Raw genomic sequence first — 27,563 nt, forward strand, 5'->3', positions numbered from 1 at the left:
TGCTTCATTTTATAAGACGCGTCTCCTTTTAATAATTTGCGTAACAAGCTTCCACACTACGATATTCTTTGTTCATAAAATCAACATTTTTGGTGCATTTAAACAAATATCTGATTTATTTTTGATATATTTAAAGCTTTTGTGGAACACAAACAATGAGCTGAACATATTTGGCCCCTGACAAGAATAGATCAAGACTGTTTCAAAGCGGTAACAACTACCAGGTCAATACATCTCTGTTTTTAAAAAGAGCAACATTTTCATGAGTATAGGTTTAGGTCAGATTAAGAGATTAAAACTATAGAAGGAAATATTTGCCACATAATGCTCTTCCGATTGACAATTCCAAAAAAAACAACAAAGCATTCTTAATAGTAGATGCTTTGATCACGTGACTCTGAGGGGATTAACTGAGGAAGAAAGCCTGAATTCAAAAGAAGTCTCGCTCAGAGCTGCATGTCTTGCTCGCTATCATCTGCCCGAAACCAGCTCGGCTGCTGTCGTGAGATGGTCTGACCTCCAGCAGGTTTCATCATGAGTCATGAAATGAAAACCAGCCTGAATCAAAGAACCTAATTGGGCGACGGCACTCTAATATAAAGATTGTCATCTCTCACTATGAAACACAGAAATAGATAAAAAATACTGGATTTCAAACATGATATGTTCTAGAAAAAAGTGACCATGCAAATGTTTTGCTTTTATAGAGTAAATCACGTACAATATAACGCAGGCTTGCTGTACAAATAATTTTCATTTATATTCCAGTGAGAATCTGCCTTTGGCTTTTTTCTTTTTTTTTTTTTTTTACACACTCGTCACTTTGGGAACAACTCTAGGAAACAGAACTGGAATATTTCTATCCTTATTATTTCATTTTCCAATGGTCGGTCACCACTGATAACCATTAACTGACCACCAAATAACACTGTAAACAACTCGCACGTCGATTTGACACATTTGGAAGTGTTTTTTTCCCCCTATACATATAAATCTGCTGGTTGATTTTGACACTTAAAAATGTAAAGTGGAAGACTCTGTCCAATCTTTCAGTCTCTGCTGAAGTCATGTTGAGCAACCATTAGGCTGGTGAAGATGTACAAGCCATTCTACGAAACCAGAACCTTCTGGAGTCCGGCCCATTTCATGAGATCTCCAAAGAAAATGTTCTAAAAAAGAGTGGTCAAGCTGTTAGCTGAAGTGTCATGAGAAACATAATGTATGTACAATGAGATTGTAAGTGTAAATCTACACCTTTTAATGAACAACTCCATTTTTTTTTTTTGGCATTTACATTTAAGTACATATTTCTCAAACAAAAAAAATGGATTCTGGAGGTTCTCCAATAAGATCCACAATAGCAGCAAGTAACAATTGAAAGACTATTTGAATCATTATTAATATGATTTCACTATAACGTAAAGGGAAGAAAACGTTGAAATTAATTCCTTCTTGCTTCACTAGTCGATAACAAAACTAACTGCAGTCATTCTTATGTAGAATTTACCATAATATGTATAATCTAAATAATAAATAATAAACAAAAACATAATGCCTCCAATATTGCAATGGCACTTATAAAAGAATAATGTAAATCGAGTTGATGGATGATGTGAGAAATATGGTTCAGGTCATAATTGTCTTAACTAAAGTGTGAACTTCTTGTTCAAGATGATTTCTTTAATGGCACCAGCTTCGTAGAATGACCCAAATGCTATTAATGCTACTTTCTCTCAAACAAAAACAAAACTCCTTTTCCCCCAAACTTAAAAATACTTAATGGAACCCTGAAGATTATCACTATTTGCTACATCACTTGTGTGCATCCAAACTGTTCTGTTCTCAGATATGTTTCACTTTGCAGATCTGTACCAGAAGGAAACTGGCGCTTGAATATAAAATTTCTGTGCTTAGTGCTGCGCATGTGGAATCATTACGGGATATAAAGGTTAATGTACAGATGACAAGGTTCAGTAAACACAATATTCTCAGCAAGTCATATTGGACTTGATGTAGCTACAGAAGAATGCTAAGCACACTTATGGTACACTTGTCTGTAGTGTCTGTACAGAAGGAGACAAAATACAAAACATAACTCTTTTAAATATGTTATTACAATATTAGGTTTTGTAAAATATTTTTTGACTGAAATAATAATTCATGTTACTCTGCGGTAGCACCTTCAAACGTACACAGTATTTACAGTAGCAGGATATGTCGATTTTTTTTTTTGGCAGCAGTCGTCTACAGTTCACAAGCCTCTGTGCTACTTTTAAAACTCTATTTTGGGGCAGTTTTAAATGTAAAATGTCTCAAGAACACTGTAGAAAAATACCCCGGCCCGCATCGAGGTGTTTTCAGGTGTGACCACAAAAGAACACAGTGATTTCAACAACACTCAAAGGTTGTGCTTCAGTGCTTACACATACAAAAATCTCATGCTGCATAAAACTCTGGAGTACAATAAATGCAGAATATTTTCACACATAGAGGGCGCTATTCTCAGTTTATCACATTACTCCTTGAACGTAGGCGTGACAGAAGTTCCCTTGTAGAACACGTTCCGTGTCATATCTGGGCTGTTTGCTCGCTCTGGGATCAGAATGTGATTTCCTTTCCTGCGCAGCGTCGACTCGCGGCTAGAGGAGACGGACTGGGTTTCCGAGGAGCCATCTCTACTCACTGGTCCACTTCCAGGTCCCCCGCTGCCATCGCCCGGAGTGACCCTGATGGTGGAGAAGCCCGGAGGATGTAGCTTGTGCTCCGACTGGCCGGTGTTCTGTGTGTGCACAGTGACGACGGGCGGAGTGTTGACGGTGGCAGTGGTGGTAACTATGTGATTGGCGTGCTTCCTTTCCATCGATCCCTCGCCTTTTGGTTCGAAACATTCTGAGTCTCTGTTCAGATCATTCACTTCAAACGACTGCCGGAAACCTGGAGCTCCTCCTCCGGGACCTGGAGGGCCAGCACTATGATCCAAGGAGCGCCATCGCCATGACCCGTCCGTGGAAGGTGCTTGGATGACTGGCCGGTTCTCAGGATGTGCCTCAATTCTGACGATTGCTCCGGTGCTTCCTGAAATGCTGCCGGTGGTGCTGCCAATCGAGCCCGGTCCAGTCATGCTTTCCTGGTTGGTCTGCGCTCTGAAGCGAGAAGAACTTTGGCAACTTCCTGTATTGCTGCAGCTAATGCTACTTTCATCAAGACTCTTGGAGTGGGTCTGGAGTAACCCCTGCTGCTTGGACAAGGCTATAACTTGCATGAGTCGCGGCTGCTCAGCTTCCTCGCTCCTGCATGGGACCGTCTTCTCCACCGCTCTCTGCCAGTTGGCTTGGACCGCTGGGTTGACAGCATGTTCCTCTCCGTCACCCCCTCCTGGCATCCTCTGAGAGCTTGCATTATAGTTCTCATGAGCTTCCTCTGGTATGTGCACCAGCTGTGAGGACCCAGGCCTGGATTGCATTGAGATTCTCGCTCCCCCAGTGATGCCGCTGCAGTTACTTGGCAGGGTGGTGCTTGCTCCTGTGGGCAGTTTAGACATGTATGCGTGGGCGTCAAAATTTCCATTAAAGCCCATTGGTGATTGTTCGGCCCTGGACCTGAGCTCCATGCTGCCGTGATGGTGAGGGTGCTGGACAGATTGCCCGGTGGGAGAGTCCAGAGAAGAGATGTAGGAGTCTGGGACCTGCAGTGAGCATTTATGGTTGTTTTTACTTTTCCATTGAGACAATAGCTGTTTGGAGCGACTGGAGTCCAAGGAGGCGTGGTGGAGGGTGGCGGCGTGGCGCCTGGCCGCCTCCTCGTACGCCGCCATCGCCTGTGGTGTGTGTACCCGAGGAAGGGTGTGGCTGAAGGTCATCGTGTCTTCTTTAATCCGAGGGCTGTGAGGCGAGAGCATCTCCACCTCCCCGCCGTGGTGTTTCATGCTGTCCTCAGTCCTCTGCTGCACGAGGGTGCGGTGGAGAAGACCCTCAGAGTGGGAGGTGGGGATGCCAACCTCTCCGGCCAAGCTGGCCTTCATTTGCAGATGGTGAAGAACAGCCTCCTGACTGATGTGTGGTAAGGAACAGGGAGGGTGCTGTAGAGGTGGTTGGGGGAGGGTGACGGGGGACTCGCTTGGCTGAAAGTTTCCAACGGCATACAGACCCTATAAGAGAAACACAAACTCAACAATGTGTTGACAAGCAGTGACTGGAACACACTCTTGAATCAGTAACTTTCATTGAAAATTATATCAAGTCTACCAACATCCTCTTGCTACTGCTTCACCCCAAGTCGAATGATGCGAAATAAAAGATCTTTGCCATTAGTTTGACAAAGTTATATCTTCTTAATGTTATTTCTCTTGTTCTTGTTCTTAATTGTATTTGTATGAATAATTGCTGTATTGCTGTGTCTAATTGGAAAAAACAACAATTTCAATGAATCAATAAAGTTCTACCTAACCTAACCTAACCTAATCCAACCTAACCTAACCTAACCTAACCTTACCTAACCTAACCTAACCTAACCTAACCTAACCTAACCTAACCTAACCTAACCTAACCTAATCCAACCTAACCTAACCTAACCTAACCTAATCTTACATGCTCAGCCCTCTTAATACCTTTGCAATTAGTTCACCTTATCCCAAGGCCAGTAAAACCAAAAGTGACACCCTTTCAGGGGCTTTTTTCATAGAACCGGGGTTACATAGAGGTCACTATAAAATGTATCATTGTGAGACAGTTGGAATCTAAAATATTTGAAGATCAAATGATTTCACAAAAACTCATCTGGTGAATCAAGTTGAGTTAATTAAACTACAAAACACAACAGAAAACAAATTGATGATAGATTCCTACCAGGTAGACAGCGATGGCTCCGCCCAGGAGAAAGCCCAGGTACACGTCGACTGCATGGTTCTTGTACTGAATGATCCGGGTCAGCCCGCAGATGATGGCACAGATGATGAAAGAGAAGACCAGCAGAGGCTTCAGCAGCTTGGACGAGTCAGTCAAAGTGCTGTTGAAGTACATCTGCAGAAAAATGAACAGAATATAAATTGAGATGTTGATATTTTCTTTAATCCATCTTTGAGATGCGACATTTACTCACCGAAACATAAACAGCAGCGAAGGACGCCAGAGTGGCGTGCTGGGAAGGGAAGGACTTTCTGAAAGAGACAATTGAAAGAAAATACATTTGTTGATGTTGTTGTTATTTAACATAGAATAAAACGTATAGACAGTTCATCAACGTGTCTTTTGTATCGGCACAATCGCAGATCATTCGCTCTGCCAAGGAGTAGATGCTGTATTTATATAAGAACACAGTATACAGTCAACTCAATTAAAAAACATTTCTTGGTATTTAACTCGATATATTTTTTTTTTTTACTGTAAATCATAATCATTTTTGCAGCCTTTTTCTTTCTTGGGAGGCGGTTTTCAGGACGCTGCTGCCACCTGCTGTCTCATTTAGCTCACAAACTAGCTGATATAATTGTCTTAGTAAAATAAACTCTATTAAGGTAAGGTAAGGTAGAACTTTATTGATCCCTCAGGAGGTGAAAGGGAGTTTACTGGGAAGGATCTGGGCTGCTGTTTCTTAGAGTCGACACATATCAAATTTTAACATCTTAATGAACCAGTTCCCACTTGAGTCTGTCGAAGGATTTCAAAAGTATTGTATAAGTAACACCTCTTCACACATGCTGCTACTTCCAACTATACATTTCAAACAGGTCCCTCACCGCCGGAGGAGTCAGGAGACAGCGGGAATTTAGGTTTGAGCCGCTTCTAAGACTTCACAGTGTCACCAATCCCCCGATCGTGGCAGTCCTACCTGACAAAATGTTCAGTTTCGCTTTGTCACATCTGCTACCTGCCTCTCCGCCGTACTTTTGCACTGGCAACATATTCTCTCTTTTGTTGGAACTCTTACCTCCTGGGCAAATTTAGAGCTGTAAAACACTCTTTCGACCTGCACTGGGAATGCGAGTGGAGCTCGAGCACTTGAGCTAAAATCTGCCGGCGAGAGTTGAGGCAGTGTTTCTGCCAGAAGCTGGAGGTTAAATTTAGCCCTGCAAAGTCTGCAGCTAAAGCTTCGTGTGTCCTAAATAAATGGGTCAACACTGCCAACATAGTTTCGACTAAAAAAATGTAGAGATAAATATTAGAATAATAGATGAATAATTAAATTACTGAGATGAGATCATTCGATGCTCAACAAGAGAGCCACGTTACTTAAGTAGCCACAACTTGTGGTAATTCTCTATGAAAATTATCTTTATCTTTAAACGTTAAAACCGCGGGCCTGTTGGTTGATATTCTACGGTCCTACATTTGATTAAGTCTAGAATGGCCCTGGTCTGACTCAAAGTCAGGTGGTTAAGGAATAAAAATGATCGCTATATCCAAGTTGTTTTTATGGCTTTGATTTCATATTAGGATGTGATATTTAAAGATTAAAATGATGGGGTGTTTTTAAAAATCACACGACTGAATCCAACTACATTTTTCATCACTGAGATAAAAACCAAAAAAAGATTTTTACTAGCTTTCTCACAGTATCTTAGCCACAGAACCCCCCGACCCTCCTTTGTGGTCTTCACAAGAATTGACCTCTAATGTTCTTTCCCGATAGATTAATTTTGAGACGCCTTATTTAGATCAAATATCCATGTTAAATATGCACATAGTAAATAATAAATTTAAAGAAATATAAAACTAAATAGTTAATGTAAATGGAAGTTCTCAAAAAAACACAATACATTTCAATAACATGAATTATTGGTACCAATAGTCCTGAAGCTGGACCAGCTTTCTTGTTCCTACTAGGTTGTGTAAGTGAGTTCTGGATCCCTGACCTGCTGTTCCTTTGAGTCTAATTAAATTGCATTAAAATATAAAACTTAATGTAGGGGCGAGCTGCTTGGCGACGTTCTGCACTCTCCAAGTGCTTTTCTGGAAATAATTATAATCAATTAAAATACATTAAAAGTTTCAAGACAAGGTCTGGACGATGAATACATTTTATTCAAAGGCAGCTCTCTATAAAAGGCCGGACTCACCTTCCCTGGTTGATGGCTGCCGGATTGGCCCCGGAGCAGATGTCATCGATCACGTAGGGGTTCTTGTCGCAGCTGACGTTGAGCGTGGTGTAGTTGGGTTTGCACACGGTCAGGAAGTAAGGGGTTGGGTAACCGGTCATCAGTTGAAGGATGTCGGTGATGAGCGCCGTGGCACAGAGTCCGAACACGTGAACGCCTGAAGACAACAAACGAGATCATTCAAGGAACCAGGAACACCCTTTAATGTCCAGTTCAGGTTACAGACATGCTGATGTGCGACCAAATTATTAGTTTTAGCAATTAATTGTAATACCTGTTGTAGATGTAGTTTAACTCTTTACACCTATAAATGGATTTATCTTATTTTTCTGTAGTACTTAGTTAATGGTTGGTTAAATGTGCTATTAGTGAGTGATTGTGGCCCTTTTTCCAAGATACACTACATTTATTTATTTATTTCAAATTACCTAATTTTACACACAGAAACAACATACAAAGCCAAGAGTCAGTATTTACAGTGTACAGTGTTGTGTTGATTATATTATGTGTGTACAATTAATGAAACAATAATCCAAATAAAAAAAGAATAAACCATTTTGGACGAAATAAAGTAATATTATCATCAGGAAAGTGTAAAAACTGATTTTAAATATGAATAAATTATCATTTATCTGCATTTATTTTGGCTATGTTATGAGGCTTTGAATGAAAAACGGACAGAAATCAGAACTGGATTATTAAATTTTATTACATGTTAAAAAACACTAAATCACATAAACAAGGGAATTGTGATGATTTGATTTTTCTTTTTTATATTTAGAAAAACAATCTAGACTTTCATTATACAAGTTTTTTTGGTTGGAATAACAATGTTAATAACAATTACAGTATTTGTATTTACATAGCTCTTGTTTTGTTCTTAGTGTAGATTATTATACAGTATATAGATGGCTGTGGTTGAATTAGTCTTTTATTTTGAAGGGCAGAAGATGATCACCTTCATGTTTTAAAATATGTATTTTTTTATATTTTCTGTCAATAAAATAGTTGTTAAATGTTATTTCCTTCATCTTGCTTTAATGCTTGTTTCCAAAGCTGGTCAAATCAATCTGACAGTTTTATCGTACCAACGAAGCGGACGGCTCTGCGAATGAAGGAGTTGAAGTTGCAGCCCGCTGCATTGATGTTGGCCTCGGCTCCGGCACTTCCCTTCCGTCTGGACAGGCAGCAGAACAATATGGCCTCTCCGATCATTATCTGAGAAAACAGACATTCACGAAACCATCCTTGGAGACATGGACAACCTCTCAGATCACTGCTGTCCTGCTCGAGAGACGGACGGAGAGAAGGAGTCTAAGGAATGATCATTTAGGTCAGCGAGGAACTCGCTTGAGAGTAAATGTAAAACATTCGCTGGCAGGCAAAGCAACCAAGTCACTACAAGACTGCATCAGTCATCAGAGAGCATGTTAAACTGAGTGTCTCCCACTCTACTCTTCTATCTGTGCACCTACATCTGCTGCCGGCCATCGTTGTCCATCCACTACCTTTGATGGAGTCGAAAGTGTTTTACTATAACAGAACGACCTGTCGTTCAGCGCTCGGAGGAAAGTAGAGATAATTGTGGACAAGTCATGCCACGCTGAGTCACATTGGAGTGGGTCTGGTCAGGAAAACAACTCCAGAGAGGCAGAATTAAGCTTTTTTGTTTTGACTTGAATGCAGTTGAAGTGTAAAGCAGTCATTTGGAAGATTGTTTATTTGTGTCTGACTTCTTCCACGGTTATAAAAGTGTAATTACATTGTTGTTAAACCAGTGTATCAGGCCCTTGTTACGTTGTTTTTCCTGTATTGTTAAAAAGATTTCTTGAAAGCTTCAAAAAATAATCTTGGTACTTGGTACAAAAATGGGAATAAATGCAACTTCGGTCCCCAACCCCATGGCTGTTCTGACCTCATGAGGGCCAAATTATTACAGTCAAAGGGCCAAATGTGGCCCCCTGAACAGCATTCAGTTCAATTGTCATTAATCAGATACAAATTTGAATAAAACTTTTTACGTTTATTTAAGACCTAATTCGCTTTTTTTTGCCCACTAAGTACATTTTGTATATAAAGTACTTTGATATCATACGTAGATGTTCTGCCAATAAATGTAGTTCTCAGTCAATCGCAAATCATTCAATAAAGTAATAAAACAATGACACAAAATATAGTCAAATAACAAGTTTTGCTTATGCTTTGGCATAGTTAATATACATAATGATAACATTTGTCCTTTTTTCTTATGGTTATGATTTTGTTTTTCACGTTATCCCATTTTAAAAATACTTTTTCTATATATCTATGGTTCGACGGCCCCTAACAAGACTCACATAAATAATGTGGGCCCGTACTCTCCTAAAAAGTGGGTAAAAAACTCCTCTGATCGGGTCAATCCTCACCTTCTGAGTTACTATTTAGTACAAAGTTCACACCTTTTTTTAACACATTTGTCTTCCCAACACTGACTCTGTTAACCAGTCAAGTACTTCAAAAATAGTTCAACAGAGTTGCCAGATTAAATCGTGGTAAGAAGAAGGAACCATATTGAGTTCTCGGACTTCCTTGTCTCGTACCGTAATAGCCGGTCCAGCGAAGGCCAGACTCAGCAACATGAGCAGGGGAATGACCTCATGGTTGGGGTCGATGTAGGGCAGGCTTAGGGTCCGGTCGTGACAGTTGAAGCCAGACTTGACCGGCTTGAACACGTCCGTCCACTCCAGGAAGTAGAGGCTGACCACGGACGACACCAGGATGGGCAGCTATGGAGCATAAACACAACATGTCAGTGAGCTGGAGAGGAATTTATCAGCGTTAATGTCCTCATAAGCTCACGGTTCAATGAGCTTCTAACCAGATGAAGAGTAAGGAGGCGTGGAAAATAGATTTGATGGCCGGAGGGAGAGTGACAGGCGTGAATTAGTCTCAATCCCGGCACGCTCGTTACAGCCATCTCAGGATACTAAAACTGAAAGTTCACTCACAACCATAAAATCATAGACGTACCCTAAAGCTGCTGCTTCAACAAAATTGCTTTTGTGGCGTGTGCATTCCAGATGACCTCAGTGGGATTTCTTTCATTATTAATGGACCTACTTGTTTTCCTGTCCATTATAGAAGGAAGTGGAAGTCTGCTGATGTGCCAGATCTCAATTAAAGCTTCAGCATAACACCCCCGTGTGTGGAGGCCTGGATGTATCTCTGGAAAGTTCAGTGCACATGAATCTCCCTGTTAATATCCTTGTTTATTGTTGAGGTTTGATGTTCTGACAGACGACGCCCGAGTCTGCTCTCATAGCATCTGCTTATGTTTTGGTTAATATCAGCAACGAAGTAACAAGGCATTTAATTTAATTTATTTTCAAGTCCTTGTTTTCTGCAGTGTTGCAGTTACATCAGAGGTTTTATGAAATGTGAACACAGCGTGATGCATTCAAGATCTTTACGAACACACAAACATAACCAAGAAATATAAATAATTCTGTTTCCATCCTGAAAGCATTGTGGCGCTAATGGTCACGTTAAAGAGATACACCATATTAATACCCTGGATATATTAGGATTGTGTGATGGATGAAGTACTAAATGATATTCTATTGCTGTGTCTAATTGGAAAAAAACAATTTCTGAGTAAGAACTCATAAAGTTCTACCTAACCTAACCTAATCTAACCTAACCTAACCTTACCTAACCTAACCTAACCTAACCTAACCTAACCTAACCTAACCTTACCTAACCTAACCTAACCTAACCTAACCTAACCTAAGTTCTGAGATTTTCCAAACGGATTACTTGGGATCAACATTAGGAAATATAAGAATCAGAATTATTTTTGATAACTAGTGCTAAATTAAACATGAAAATAAAATGTAATCTTAAACATATATTAAATGCATTTTTACTATTTAAATAGTGCCAAAACAGGCAAAGAAACTAAACGATTAACAGCCTGTTTCCCCTCATAAACGTCTAATTTGCACAAAACGATGAAAAAAATCTGATTAACTTTCCTTTTATTAGATAACCCTGTATTAACCAACAAGCAAATTAAAAAAACAAGATTAAAAATCCATTTCGTTCCCATACAATTAGGTTTTTGACGATAAATTCCCCATTTGAATTAAACTCGGGCTTTGAGGTCCTAACAGCTAAAAAACGAGATGAGATGTTGAAATGAACCTGTTCCCTTAGACGTCTTGCAATCTTATCTAACAACCCTAAAAGTATGTTAAATGGATGACAACACATTTTAGCAAGACAATTACACGGATGTTGGTTTACTTGAGTCAAAGGGATTTTATGTTTTTCTCTAAATGGGGAAATAGTCTTTTAAATACCGTAGATGGTAGATGCCAAGTAAAGACAACTTTTTTAATGACAATCCTGATCACCACCAAAACCAAAACATGTTTCTTGAAGATTAAATTCTGAACGCTTCCAATTATTTAATAAAATCCTTTTTAAAACTATTTATCTTACCATCATTTCCCTGGATAAAAATAAGGTCTCAAATGTATCTACTTTAATCTACCACTGATGTCAACACTAAAAATAAGTCTACTTATGCATCCTTTGCATAATTTGTCCCGCAGTAGTCTTTTTAAAAACAAAAACAAATACAAATCTAAATTGGTTGAGAAAGCTGCGACTGTTGTCATGGCCCCTTTGGACAAGAAATGCTATAAGATTAAAGAGAAATGGAAAAAAAGAACATTTTGGAACATGTTGAAAAAATATCAAACGTAACAGAATCTACCCTAAAACAATACAATTAAAAAACATTGTGTTCTATTGCACAGTATATCATTTCACTTTGCATACATTTTATTTTAACGAAAAAATAACTAGTGGAAAACTGTCATGTCTTGTGCCATGATTTCATTTCGAAACTTGTTTTGCATGACCTTTCTGTTACCCGAGTTCCACAGCGCCTGTTGCTCTCACAGCAGCTGCAGCAGCTTAAAGCCAACTCTCCTGCAGCAACAGGCGCCAGATTATAATCTTCACTCACTGGTATGTACCTTTTGTCGCGTGTTCTTTCTAATTATTGCCTTCCTGCTTTTTTTTGTGATGAAAATGTATCATTCAATTTTTGTCTGTTGTTTGGTTGTTGCAGCTGCACTTGGGTCTGGCTTTACTCTAAACCCTGAACCTTAAATAAACCGTGTAATGAATTCAAAAATATTCACCCTTTAGTCTATTTTGAGGGACAAGAATTACTTAATAAAAAGAAAAAGCGAAACATAATCAGAGTAATTTATAGAACAAAGAACTCACACATTTGAGTTCACATTGCAGTTATAGGCTTATGTGGCTCGAAGTCCACACTTTAACCAGGACTGCTCTAGTATTTAAGACACAAGTGGAGGCGAATAAGGTGAAGGTTTGAGAGCCGTGAACTTAATCTGCAGGTATGCTGTCACATTCAGGCGTCAGGACTTGAAGTGCACTCCCATAAGGGCCGCTCGATTTCTCTCCTGCGGTTCGCTTGTGTCATAATTCCTATGAAAATGTTTTCTAACAACCCTTAAGGCTCTGTGGTGTCCCACTTAAGCGGATCAAGGAGGCGCGAGGTGTGTGCGTAGGCAGAAAGCTGATGTGTAAATGCAGGGAGTGAAGTGTCCACAGAGGAGCACAGCGAGCTGCGTCAGGAGTCTGAACCCGGCCCCTAGGCACCCTCAGCCTCCTCGTGCAGCTTAATACCCTGAATCACTCCGACTCTGGTGAGCCCGCTGACGCCGATGAGGGCAATTCTGTGGTTTAACACTTTCCTGTTGATGGCGGACGACGTCCAGTGTAATGCCCCGTTCCTCATTATTCCGCTTCGAAAGCCAACAAAAAACGTTATCAGGGTCAGAGTCCTTGAGCAAATTCATGTTGGTTTTGGTAATGGATTATATACAGTAGACCTACTGTCCAAAAATCTGGCCTTGTGCTAACAAAGACACGTTTTCTATCTGATCTTTTCTGCTCTGTGCACGTGAAATGACGTAATACACATTGCTGGCCTGTGCGTGGCGCTGTGATGCTTGAGGGGTTATAGAGAAGAAAAGATCTAAGAATAATTACCAGAATTAATACGAGGCGAAGGAAACGGAAACTAAAAGACGTTCATTAGTAAAAGAAACATGTGTTCGTTTATATTTATTTTTACAAGTAAAAAAACATTTTCTATTCAGAATGTTTCTCTAATTTTGAATAAGAAAAGAGAATCTCACAGGGTCAAACAAGGGTCACATTAGACATCGAGCCAAGTAAAAAAAAAATAAACAATGGCAAACAATTCAATATTATTATGATACAATTCAATGGAATGAACCAACAAAAATGTAGTGTATTTAGAGATTCATGCATTTTCTTCAAAATTTTAACTCTATTGGACTATTATTTTGTAGATGATTGGACCAAAATCTAAACATAAATATGAACAAATAAACACAAGTTACTGATAGTTCCTGAAATCATACACTAAGGCTACATAGGAGACATTGCTTGACAGAACCAGTAAGAATGATTGATGGTCTTGGAATTGTCCATTTCTAATGTCAAACTACATATTCAGAATAAACAGAATATCTGATCTGCTGTCTATGAAGACTGATCATGATTTTTTACTTTTAAATCAACATAGACCTCTTTCCTTGGTCGTTTCTTTTTTTGGCAATTGAATAAAAAACAATAAAACACATAAAAGCACAATACGTAAAACAAGGAGGATGCACATACATTAGGACCGCACACAATCTGAGTTAGAATTATCCTGTGATTATTTAAGTAGTTAAGAGCAATAAAAACTTCATACTGCCCCCACTGGACAACTGTGGCAGTGCAACAACTGGTAGCATATCTCCACATTTCTTTAGTACAAGATATTCATTTTATGCTATTAAAGTTTAAGTAACTTTGAGTTTGAGCGACACCTTCATTATTTTTCACTTCAATGCACAAATGGACTAGTGACAGCTCGACTGAGGAACACTTATCTAAAACATGAGCCCGAATACTACGTACTCGTGAGATGAATGAACGAGTGAAACCGAAATCCTGCTCAGTGTCCTGATTTTCCAGGGTTTGGTCACGTATTTACCATAGAAGGATCGACGCTGAGTTTGTAGTGACGACACTCGTGAGCTTCACGAGTCGACGTTAAACAAGCGCACGGTCGATCCAGGTGCACGCGAGATGTCGACGACATGTCACGAAGCACCCCGCCGAGCCCCACGCCATCCTCCTCCCCTCCCCCACATCCTCCTCAGGTCCCCGCTCCCGCCTCCGAGAGGCAGCAGCATCTCTGCTCGTTGAAATGAGGTCAGTGAAGTCAGCGCTTCTCTGGTGAAGACGGACCGCATCGACGTAAATCACTTCACAGAGCTAGTTAGTGACGCTGCCGCCGCTGCTCTGGGAACACAGAGGTCCGAGGTAATCCACGTTATTGCGCTCAATTCTAATTAAGGCGTTTAAATACCGGATTATTCTCCATTGAGATTAGCGACCACATTTTTCAGCTTGAAGTAGAAGAAATTGTGGTTATAGTTACATTCCATGAGTCACTGATGTACTCAGAGGATGCTTATGTAAATATGGATTTAGTTTTATTTTTACTGATACATTTCCCTGTTTTATCCAGTATACATACTCTTCCCTATATTCCTTACATAAAGCAATTGCATGAGCGGATCTCAGTCGCTAGGGGAAGGTTGGGGGGGGAGCATCTGGAAAGGAATCCAGTTAATATATGAAAAATGCACTTTTGTGAGTGGCAGATATTTTTGGCAGTGTATTTTGTTCAAGCTTTAAAAAAAATGGCTGTCAAGTGTGAACAAGTTCACGACTGGTCAATAGTTGGGCAGTGCGTCACTGACTGGTTCCCCCGCGGTTCAAGGTGTTAGTAACGTCTCTGTACCCCAGCTACTGTTCACAGTGGGAAGGTGACCTCATTTTCTTACCAAATTAATTGCAGCTGCTTCCCTATTTTTTCCCCTTTAGTGTGTTGAACTTTTTTAAATAAAAAAAAAAGAGTGGCCATTTTTGACGAGGTACAGATATGCGAATGGCCCACTGTTTATCTTGATACGATTTCACTTTGTCAGCTAAAGGCAGGCTAACAGTTAAACAGAATTGCTGTCAGACTTATTCAGAGCTTAAATCTTTCAAAAAGACTTGACTTATTGTTGGTATTTTTCACAAAAAGTCTGGTCTTGAAAATATCTAATTCCACATTAGGACATAGTAAATACACACAGTAGGGCTTAAGGGAACAAACATTTTATAAATCGAGTATTTTACTGAGAATGTAATCGATTATTCAAGTAATTGGATTAAATATTTTTATTTTGTTAAAGATAAGTTACAAACACCTCTTGTACATTTGTGTATAAATTAGATAAAGACTCTTGTTGATACAGTTTCTGGTTTTATCTTTCTGGCGGGTTAAAAACAAAAATCTCTCAATGTATTATATGGAAAAACTGTCTCTGACACACTGCTGTACAAAATTATCATTTGAATGTTGAACTACATGAGTCCTTGCAGAAAGTAATACAAATAAGAATTTAAAAATGTTACGTATAGCTGCTTTAAAATGTAGTTGGGAGATTTACAATATGCAAAAACGAAATCCAATCGTTGGCTAATTAAATAATTATATAGTGATTATATAGAGTATATGTTTTATTCTCCCGTTAAAGGGGGCAAGAGAATAGGATTGATGCTGTGGAGGTTTTGGAGGTGTGTTACGAAAACCTACAGAAGGCGAGGGACTTTTAAATGACCTCAATGTGCAGCACTATATAGTAAAGTGGCTACAAAACAAAGGGTTGCTTCACTTCACCAACAGAGGAAGGCTGCACACTTATGTTTCTCTGCTGCATAACGCACTTCCTTGTCTGAAGTGTTCCTATGATGATACAAATTCCTGAGGCCAAAAAAGCTGCAGAACATTCCTGAGATCCCTTTAAACAAAAACAAATTATTCACATCATCACTATTTATGATTAGATTAAATTCAGCTCCTACTGACTTTCTTGCTGTCAAAATGGATATTTTGATGCTAGACTAAATCCACTTTCTGCAGGTGGATGAATATTCCAAGAGGTACTTACTGTTTGAGAGCTGCTCCAAGAAACCAAGAAAAGTTTTAACGATGTAGATTATTTAGTTTAATGACGACTATATTTGGGATTTTTACAAACTTTTGGTGCTGTTAAGCTTAGTCACATTGAAGACCAAGTGCACTTTTACTTTTCCATACAACCTTTGCATTACTTAAATTAATTTCCTGTAGATTAAATATTTTAGTTTACCATAACCACACCGACTTTGCCGTGCTTTGTCACCACGCCTCATCAATCCCGGAAGTCTCCACCTCCAAGGGACTCGTTGTGTAAACAGAGTGGACATGATAACAGCTGGCTGGAGGAGGATTGAAGCCATTATAACTTCATAATGGACTCCGCTTTCGTAACCTCTCATTTGCCAAGATTTCAGAGGTAGAATAACTTTATAAAGTAATAAGTTCAAAACATGGTCATGATGAGGGACTTACTGCATCTTGGAGAGGAAAACTTCAACATTTGAAACATGTGAGTGACTCAGGAGAGTTGGAGTTCCAATTATTTGTAGAAGGCAGATTGATGGGCGTCAGGTAAAAGCCAAAGTTTCTTCAGGAACGATCAACAAATAATTAAAAAAATATTTTCTGATACAGCCATTGAACACATATTGCATTGGGCATTAAAACGTCTTTATATGTATCATGGCTGTTACAAATTCAAAAAAGACATAACTATTAGTTTAAAAAACCAAGAGTGTATAGAGTGAAGTGATAGTTCACACTTGACATATTTATACACACCCTCATATCGACTAAGGCTTGGGATTTATTCTTAATTAATAAAAAGCCATATAAAGTGGAAGTAGTACGTGAAAATATAGTAAGCGCTTCCAGTGTAGACATTAGACTGCTCTAGAAGCGCTTGTGATAGTGATAAAGTCTTAACCCTGGACAGGACAGGATGACACAGACAAAGACACACACTCATTCATTCACCTTCTTGTATTTATGGACTGTGGGAAGAAACTGGGGTTTCAATAGGAAATGCTTACATAACATAACAAATCCATAACAAAGGAGGTTTATATTTAGGCACTGTTCCAAGTCCTACCACATCAGTTAAAAACATCAGGATAATGTACTTATTAACAGCCAGATAAACTCTTGTTATAACCTTTCTTTTTGCATTTAACTGTTTTGACCAGAATAACATACTAAAAATAAATCATATCGTGAAAATAGAGAACTTTTTTTCTACAGCAATAACATCTTCTTCAACCCAGACATCAGTATTTTGACCACAACTGCTGTTTAAAGATAGAGAGGATAAGAGTGATCTGGGACACACTAGTAAAGTTAAGGCAGACTTACTCTGGCAACACGCGATGGGAAAAAGCTGATAGACAAAGAAGAAGAAGATAGCAACAGAACATCAAACGTGATTATCAGAACGTACAGGATTCTCTTTTCTCTGAGGTTCTTTGAACTTGAGTTCCAAACCCCGCTCGTCACTTGAGCATTTAGGCGTCTCCCTTCTTCTCCAGCTCTCTTTCTGTCACAATAACAGTAAATAATAAATAACAGTAATGGGACTCACTGCTCTGGCTCCTGTTAACTGTAAAAAACATATCCACGTCTCTTAAATAAAGCAAATCAGAACAGAGACAGAGAAAATCAAATCAGGCAGAGCAGGACTTTCCTTCTCTGTATTGAGCTGCCAGGAGCTTACAAAACAGTACTGAGCCGCAGAAGACAGTCAAACATCAGAGTCGGCTTCACTTTTCTGTACAGTGAGTTTCTTTCACCAGTTATTCTCACAGCCCTGTGGATCGGAAACTTGGCTTTTCGCCACGGGCAGTGAAAGTTTTTCCTACAATGCCGCCCCAAATGATCATCGCGGGCCCTCGGTGATAACAGAGATACGAGTGGGGAACAGAAGATAGTGCTTCAATAATAGATGTGCAAAAATGGAAAGCAGGCTCCAGTGGGTTTGGGTTATTTTGGCTGAGTGCTGGGCCAGTTCTTCTTCTGGTGAAGCCGCGCCAGACTGTTGAGCATGAGAGTGGTAGAAAAGTCTCTGGGTCAGCCGTGCAGGCTTAATGCCCAAATAATTACGTGAAATAAAAAGAGAATGAGGAAAAGATTAAGGACAAAATTACTTCGGAAGCCCATCCCAGATGCTACTGGCAATAAGGCAAGAGAGAAATAATAAGGCAACACTAACAGACTTAGGGAGTCATTCATTCCTTGTGCTATTAGACTTTATAACTGTGAGTTTTGCTGCAGGATCAGAGTGAAGGGAAGATGTTATTAGACTTATTATTATTACTTATTATTAGATGTTATTATGTTTTAGACTTAGATTGTATCATCTTGTTCTTTCTCTTTATTTCTCTTTGTTCTTGTTTTTATTTTATTTTGATTATTTTTTTGGAAAAATTGCTGTATTTGCTGTGGATAATTTGGCAAAAACTATTTCTCGAAGGATACACCCTGAGGGATCACTAAAGTTCTACCTAACCTAACCTAACCTAACCTAACCTATTCTATACTAACCTTGTAACCTATTTGCACTTTGTTATTTGTTTGCCTTTGTTCTTTTTATTTGCACTTTGTTCTTGCTTTTATAAACTTGCTGTTCCTGCTATCGCCTTCTGTCTACTGGAAATCTAATTGCCCAAGGGTGATCACCAGAGGTATAAATAAAGTAAATCTAATATAATCTAAAATATTAGCAACCCAAATTAAGTTGTTTCTTTGTTTTTTAAATAAATTTCTTTCTTTCCATTTTATTAGCAACATTTCAGATTAAAAGTTTGACATGTATAAGTCATGTGTTGTACGACAGTTGTTTTGGACAGCTACAGGCAGAAACCTTGAAATTATCAGACTTTAACTTGCAGTAGAGAAAACATAAAAAAGAGGATAAAAGAAAAAAAACAATTAAAAAAGGGATGTTTGATTTTTTTTTTTATCTTTCTGTACTTGAGTGCCATGAAATGTCCTTTAAAATAAAATGTATTATTTTTATTATTATTAAATACTCAACAGTTAATGGGAAAATTAACCTTCAAAAGGATTTGTCTAAGATACACATTAGATAATAAAAAGATAGAATCAGTTGTAACATCACGGTGCATCGCTTCATTGCTCTACAACGAGCAGCCGTCTTCCCAAACTGCACTAGGATGAATGAGGAACGTGAAAGATATTCATAAAGGCCTGCGAGAGTACTTCTTAGAAAGAGTCTCTGGAAAACTCTTTAACACCTCAGGTAGTGAATATAAGTTCCCATCAAAGCTGTTCAAAGCAGGTGGAAAACCTTAGGAGAGATCTATGGCGTCAAAACTTTGCAAACTTTTAACCTGACTTATGCAAGCTGGGCTCGGAGAGATGGTTTTATCTAATATTAGGAAGATAGCGAAGTTAAGTTGACGAGGCTAAGAGAGGTGAAAACACGATTTGAAGAACGATGTGTTAAAAGCAGCAAACCAAGGTGAGTATAACTTGATAATGAACCTCAAATAACATGATTATTAGCTTTAACCAAATGTAATTTTCACTCTTTTTGTAGAGGATTATTTAGGAATATGGGGATATGGTTTGGGAATTTAACAGTTTTTTTAAATATACAAAATGTTTGTGGCACAAAAAAAAAAAAAGAACACTAAAAATATGATGATAATATAACTTAACCTTGAGAATTGGAAGCACATTCATTGTTATTTTGTCTTTTTTTTCACCTTAAGTAGACGTTGGGAGCCTATAAAAGCTACTTGATAGTCAAGAGACACTCGTAGACACACCTGTAGACAAACAAACAGTCATCTATATCTCTGAAGGACACTTAAGTCCGCTTGGTTACCCTCTCACGGTGCTCCAGGGGTCCTACAGAGCTCTTCTCTGGCTCACAATGACCGCCGTGAACCCATCTGTGTGACGACGAAGCCTGCTTTCTTGTTTTTGGCCTTATTTGGAGAGAGTACTTTCAAAGGAGAAGGGAAACTACTCCCTTTCTATTACTCCCTTACAATAGAATGAATAGGCCAATTTTGTGTCATTCCAAAGAAGGTTTTAAACTAAATTAGATATCTGTAGCTCCAAAACGGCAGCCTTTTAAAAATCGCTAGTATCCATGCAAGCCTGTTAAAGGGACAAGACAATATTTAAAACTAAATAATATGGCCTTTGCATTCTTTTGTTTAAACTATTTTCCCCAGTTTGCATCTTTTCCCAAAATGTTAAAATTCCCAAGGTGACGCCGGGTTCTTCAGCTAGTGTATAGCAAAGGTTATCTGTGCTCTGTGGGTACATCCTGTGGGCAAGACCTCTGATCTAGCCGACATTTGGAAGAAGGAGATGTTGAATTGCATGGTCCTGGAAATACTGACGTATACAGCAAGGGGGAAAAAGAAAGACTTGGTCATCTTTAGGAACCATACATGGGTACGATGATGGACGTAATGTAAACCTTATATATTACAAAGACAAAGAAGGTAGGAAAAATGAAAATTACAGAACAGCTTGACTTGCTTTTTAGCATTGGAATCCTAGAAAAGAAAACAATTTTTGGTCATACGTGTTGGTGAATGTATGTTTAAGTGTGTGAGTTGTGTCTATAGATGTTGTCTAATGATTGTGTATGGTTTTCTTGCTGTTGTTGTGATCGTTTTTTGTGTGTGTAACATATAAAACTGTAAACAATAAATATATTGTAAGAAAACATCAGAAAATCTTTTGATACCAGTATGATTTAAATAAAAAGAGAATATATTTACTTGCATTTCTTTTAGTCATCCTAAGCACTTTAAATACTTTGGGATATTTTCTAAAATGTGACATTTTTATGATATTATATTATTATTTTTTGTTGTTGGCGGAACTCTTTGATCGAAACTTGTAACTGCATAATAGAAAACAAAAAAGTGGTTGATTGAGTAATTTAAATTGCCCGTACATGTTAGTGTGTGTACATAGTTGTGTGCCCGTGACAGACTGGAGGCCTGTTCAGGGTGTCTCTCCGCCTCTTGCCCGAAGTAGCTGGGATAAGCTCTAGCACCCTGCTTCTCCACCATGGAAATCAGTGGCAGTAAATTAAAGAATTAATGTTGTTGTAACTCAAAATCATAGAATGTTTTTTTTCTAACAGAGTTGTTTTAAAGCCCAGCTGAGAGTTTAATTGATGCCGGTAAAGAGTGTCTTTTGATTCACTTTCCTAATAACGGCTGAGTTTAGCACTGATGGGTTCATCATCGCGACTATAAAGATAATGAGAAATTTCTCAAGCTGTCCACACGGAGCGGAGGATGAATGTACATCGGTGTCAAAGATTAAGCTAGATACTCTGTATGCTGAAGTCTTGATATTCTTCTCCTCTCTCAGCAGCCTCAGCTCCTCTGGGAGAGCGGAGCTCCGCAGTCGAGCAGCAATGCTCTATTGCCCTACATCTGCTGGCGTTCGCTGCCAGCCTCCCTCTTCCTCCTCCACTCCTTCCTTCTGTCACACGCATGGACTCGTATCTGCGTCACATCGCATCTATATCTCAACATCAGCCTCCTCTCTCTTGCGCTCACTGGAACCATGTTTCCCCCTTTCATGTGTGCCGCGTTTCCGATGCCAGTGTTACGATTAATTTGCTTATTTACGTTGTAATTTGTGGCCATACCATAGTCACGTGACTGACACATACGGTCGTTAATTTGGCCTGTGAAGATACACGACATGTCAGTTCAGTGTTCCATCTAGGCGACATATTTTAGATTTGAAATAGCTGAAGATAATGGGAGACAAAGAGGTTATAAAACATGTTATATAATAATATAAATATAGAATGTTTGCAGAAACATTATACAAACTGAGAAATATGTTAGAATAAATGGTGCAGCAAATGGCTCCCATTGTTTAAGCAAAAGGCTTAACTTATATAATTAAGTAAAACTATATTTATTTTCTATATTTATTTAATAATTTATAATATAATTAATAATATTTTGTATACATTTTTATTATAATAGGTTTTCATTATATTTTGAAAAAAAAGGTACTTTAAGAATAATACCAACACCAAAAAAATAAATCATCGCACACAATAATGTATGGAAAGTAGTTTAAAACTGCATATGAGAAATCTTCTTGACATTTATATGACTTTATTTATTATTTTAAGGACGTAAAAACAACAAATTATTTGTAAATTTATCAAATTACTTTGATAATTTGAACATATAAAGCATTAGAAGAATTTTAAAAGTTACGATTATATGAAAATATCCAGAATTGAAAAAGTCAAACATACTTGATGTCTTATAAAAAAATGTTTTAGATATATTTGAAATAAATTATTAATTGTGAAGTAATTAATGTATTTTGTAAAACATGTATTTTGTCTATATATATATATATATTTTTTTTTTACTTGTATTTACTATGTACAATTTGATATATGAATGTAATGGGCAAAACAAGAAAAGCCTTTAAAAAGCCATGCAAAAATATACATTTTGGATTAAATATTTATTTCATTACAGAACTTCAAAAAATTAAAATAATGTGTTATATAAACTGATTTAAAGGTTGATTTTAAGTGACCAAAGGTGAACAAGAGAACTCCTTAAAAACTAAAAACTAAAAAGTACCTATTATATTGGATGCGATATTGGATGTATCTTCACGTGACTATGTCTGATATTGAGCTCAAGGGCGTCAGAGTGTTGTCTGTGGCCCCGGGGCAACACAACGACAGGTTCCAGCTCTGCTTTGTACAGTTAAACTTCTTGGTAATAGTCTGCGCTGCTATTCCCTCTGCCACTGAGCAGTCACGCCGGATTCAACCAGATCAGACGAATGTAACAATTGCGCTTTTTTTCCCCAGACACTGAACAACTGCTGGGACAGCATCGCTCGGCATCCAGAAGTGGGCCAGCCCGGTCTGTCATCTGTTACCTTGTGTGACTTCTGTAGGTAGCACAAGTACATTCTACTGGCAGGGATGACAGATAGGTTGTTTATTTCAGCATAAACAGAACTCTGCTGAAGCTCAAACAAAGTTATAGACATGATGTAGATATGACATTTATTTATATTAGTATTTACAAATAATATTACACTATATACTAATATTATGTTTGTCTACTTTTGACTCTGCTGTGTGTTAATGCATTTCTTCAACTTACAGCCTTTAATATTGAGCTTACTACAGTTTTTTCTTACACTTCACCTCACCAAAACAACTGTTTAGTTATATTTGTCAATCAATATAGCCTGTTGCTAATGGCTACAGTATAAACCCACATTTCAAAATAAGGTGTTTAGCAAAACTTTTACTTCTACACATTTAGTGTCTCATGTAAATTAAAGATGCATTTATGTCAGGGATTGTGTTAAGTGATAATCTTAGTAAATTGCTTTTGATTATTATTCCAAGTGCTCTCTAGTGTCTCCTGCCTTTGATCAATGAAAAAAAGGGGGTGTGGTCAGAAGAAAAGAACGCAGTCCCCATGTCTGGAGAGTCCCACAAAGTAGCACCAATCATGTTTTTATTTTTCAACACTAATGTAAAGTGAAGTTCATTTTAAACTCTGATTTAATTAATGGATTAGCAAGTTAATAGCTTCTTTCATTCTAATGTAAAATTTGCCACCCATGACACTTTTATTTTGAAGATCGAAATTCTGTTAAAAATATTTAATGAAATATAGAACCTATAATCTCTTATATCAGATGAATGACATCTTTAAGACAGGAAAACAGAACATTTGAAATGCATTTAGGTTATCGCTTCAATGGAGTGTTTTGGAAAAAGATGAATTCATCTGTTATAATCAACGTTCTGGTCGAGAAGTTTTGACAACTAACATGTGTGGTTTTCATTTCAGCATCATGAGCTGTAGGATGAAATATAGTGAAAGAGAAAACCAGCAGTTTGAACCTGAGAAAAAATACAAAATAACACTGGTTTTCAAATTCAGTTCCATGCCAGAATTGCTGTGGAAAAATCTGTTCTTCATATTTAGAATTGGCAGATGTTACCATGTTCCCATGTTTGGGAATTTAAGACAACACAGTTTATTCTCTTTAAATCAATAGAACAGTGATCATGTTTATCAAAATAAAAAGCAAATAAGGACATTTGCCAGGCAGAAATCTCAAATCGCTGTAAGAGGCTCCACGATCAACTTTTGGTTCCTGACCCACCAGTTAAGAACATCTGCTCTACAGCTGTGGTGAGCAACTGATTTATTTTTTCAGTGGCCACAATTTATACAGTGGCTGTTATGAGAGACATTAGGCAAAAATGAACCATAAAAAATAGTATATTAACTTGTATGCGAGTAACAATCATTAATAAAAATGTGCAAAAACAAAAAATAGTGTTAATATATATATATGTATATATATATATATATATATAATCATTATTTCATTAATATTTTGTTTTTTTTCATTTGCTTTTTTTTTTTGTTTATTCTTTTATTATTAATATTATTAATAATTACTATTTTGCTATTATATGTCACATTATTGTACTGTGTTTTTATGTTTAATAATGATTTCAGTAAAAAAAGGAGTAAACTTGTATGATGGAGGAAACTCCATGACCTTGGAGTTGGTATGTTCTCCATGTGTTGCGTGGGTTTACTCCGGGCACTCAGGTTTCCTCCCACAGTCCAAAAACATACATAGGTTGATTAGGAACTTAGAGTAATTGTCAGTAGGTATTAATAGTGTATATAAATGGTTGTGTGTCTTTGTGTGCCCTGCGACCGACTGGCTTACTGTCCAGGGTGTCCCCTGCCTCTCGCCCAATGAAACTGGGATAAGCTCCAGCCCCCCCATTTTCTAAATAACAATAAAGTGCCAGAAAAGTAATGTATCAACGTTGAGGAAGCCGTTTCATGAACTTCTGTAAAATTTTTTGGATCTTATCTAATTCAAACTGAATTTATTTAATCTTATAAACACTCAGATGACAAAAGCGGTGGATAAAATTCCTTAAACAAAAACCCTTGTGAACAATAAAAATCCAAACATAAATCGTTTCTACAAGATCTTTGACTAATACAATACAATACATGATCTTTGATAAATACATATAACCTTTACTCACTTACTTACTTAGTTACATCAAAGGGCGGCACATTCACCAGTTCTGCCCTCCAGTACATTGGCAGGCAGTTGACCGTGAGAGTACGAGGTCATATGATTCATTAGATGTCCAACAAAATTAATTAATATTTACTGTGTAAAAACAACTGTATTTTTAATTATGTTTGAGATTGTAGTTCATGTTTAGTGTTGCACAACGCGACCAAACCAAAACTCCCAATAGGTGGAAATAATGTCAATAAAAGAATTCTGATTCTCGAACGGTCGGCTATATAAACCTGCAGAGACCAGGCTGAGTCCTGAACGTGTCATTATGTCTCCAGATGGGATTATTAAAGACTTAAAGAAAGCCAAAACTCAGAGGGACCAGCGGCCCATGACATAGAGAGGAGATCTAATTATACGCAAGTGTTGTAGTTCACTGAGCAAAATGAACTTTCAGCAATGACCTACTTTGAATGGCTCCTCCTGTCTGTGGGAATACAGAGCCGAGGATCCTTCAGCGAACAGAAGCTATGCTGGCATCGTTTTCATCCTCAAGACTCAGAGGTTTAGTTCAGACACAGCGGTGCGAAGGATTGGAACAAAACAGATTACAGGCAAAACGACAACAATAAAAAGGGGGGAATCCCTGATGCAGGGAGAAGAAGAGCCAGTGGTATCCATCACTTAAGCATTAAAGCCATATCTATAATAAATGATCCAAGTTTGTCCGCTGAAGCCCGGGGTCCGGAGAATTAGAGCGTGCATAAAGTGTGCAGATGGGGACAGGGGGACGCAGGAATGTGGCCACGAGCACCTCCACACCGACGGAGGGTCCAGAGAAATCTAAAGTGTTTGGACAGGACTCTCATATTGATGAGCTGTCACACAATGTGTCACTATTGAACCTCTGGAGCGGATCCATCATGGCTGTCACACTCTCATTCATCCTGACAGTGTGTGGCTCTGTGAGTTCATCACTATGAACTCCAGCACATTGACATTATTTCACATTACCTCCATGATCTTAGGGGGGGGGGGGGTGTGGGGGGGGGACTCACCTCCACAAAGTAGAAACAGGGCAGCAGGCTGACACTGTCTTTGGTCAGTACCCCCTTCTCTCTCGCAGACATGATTGGGCCTCCAAAAAAAAATTAAAAAAATATCCGAACGGACCCGAAAGGGATGAGAGGTGAATGGGTGTCGGTGGTCTCTCCGGAGGCGGGGGATCAGGAGCGCTCCATGCCGCTCGGTGCGGCTCTCGACGTCCGACTTTCGCAAGGAGTCTCCTCCTCCTCCTCCTCCGTGCAGGAGCAGACTCGCACGCGTGCTGCAAAGAAAAAAAAAAGAAGCCCTGGGTTCGGTGGGTCTGTGGATGTCAGGTGGAACTACGGCAGGAGGAGGAGGGAGAGATGCACGACGCATGCGCACTGGCGAGGCTGAGGATGATCGTATTCTTCGGCTCGCTGACACTGACTGTGACGATGAGCTCCGGACTCGCTGCGCATGCGTCTGAAATCAATAATTGTATTGAGAAAAAGTTATTTTCAGTTAAGAATTATGACGCCTTTTTCATTAAGATCTGATTTTGTTTATTTAATTTTAATAAATAAAATAAACTCTATTACACAGTGACCTCGTTTTTCGAAATGTTGAGTTTTATTGTTTGTATACATTTTTTTCAATGTAAATAAATGACAGAAGTAAAAAAAAAGGTTGATTTAAGGAAGAAAATTGGAGGTTAAAAGGGTGAGACAAGAGAGACATCATGCAACAGAAACAATAAGAACTGTTCACACATCCACAACATATTACTCAATCTTTTCACTATGTACAACATACAGCATGCATATTGTGTAGGTTTACTATACATAATCTCTCTCACCCCAGCTGCTTCTTGTTTTTTTTATTATTATAAAAGTAATGAAAAACTTAAATGTGTATCTCCTTGTTATATTTGAGCTCAAAAATATTTCTTTGTTACTCTTTGCCGCTTTTCTAGTAATTTCTAAACGTATACTACATACTACTACACACTGCTGTCATATACAGTAAAGTAAAGCATATGAAGTAAATACATGAAGTCATATAAATAAATAAGCATATATTGCTCATGAATATATGTATGCACGTTTTCACATATACAGTACATACATACAGTATATAAATAGACTATATTTAAATATTAATATAAATAATAAATCAAGACATTTTACATTATTTTTCCAGGTATTTTTTAAACCATATGTGACAATAACAAATGTCTTTTTCAATTCAGGAAACGTTTTTAACTTGAAATCAAGTACATATTATGTCTTTCGACCCATT

The 27,563-nt window shown here is 38.2% G+C and overlaps 1 protein-coding gene across 1 annotated transcript; it reads right to left on the reverse strand.

Moving 5' to 3' along the window:
* Nucleotides 1–323: 323 nt before the first annotated feature.
* plppr4b (phospholipid phosphatase related 4b) lies at nucleotides 324–26,634 on the reverse strand. The gene is made up of 7 exons (XM_087789157.1): nucleotides 26,297–26,634; nucleotides 9,673–9,858; nucleotides 8,182–8,311; nucleotides 7,055–7,250; nucleotides 5,098–5,155; nucleotides 4,845–5,018; nucleotides 324–4,147 (listed from the first exon to the last, which is right to left on the reverse strand). The coding sequence occupies exons 1-7, from the start codon at nucleotides 26,366–26,368 to the stop codon at nucleotides 2,516–2,518; spliced, it is 2,448 nt and encodes an 815-aa protein (XP_087645283.1). The 5' UTR covers nucleotides 26,369–26,634; the 3' UTR covers nucleotides 324–2,515.
* Nucleotides 26,635–27,563: the final 929 nt, after the last annotated feature.

This window comes from Callionymus lyra, chromosome 4 (genome assembly GCF_982586985.1).
Source record: "Callionymus lyra chromosome 4, fCalLyr1.hap1.1, whole genome shotgun sequence".
In the NCBI taxonomy this organism is placed as follows: Eukaryota; Metazoa; Chordata; class Actinopteri; order Syngnathiformes; family Callionymidae; genus Callionymus; species Callionymus lyra.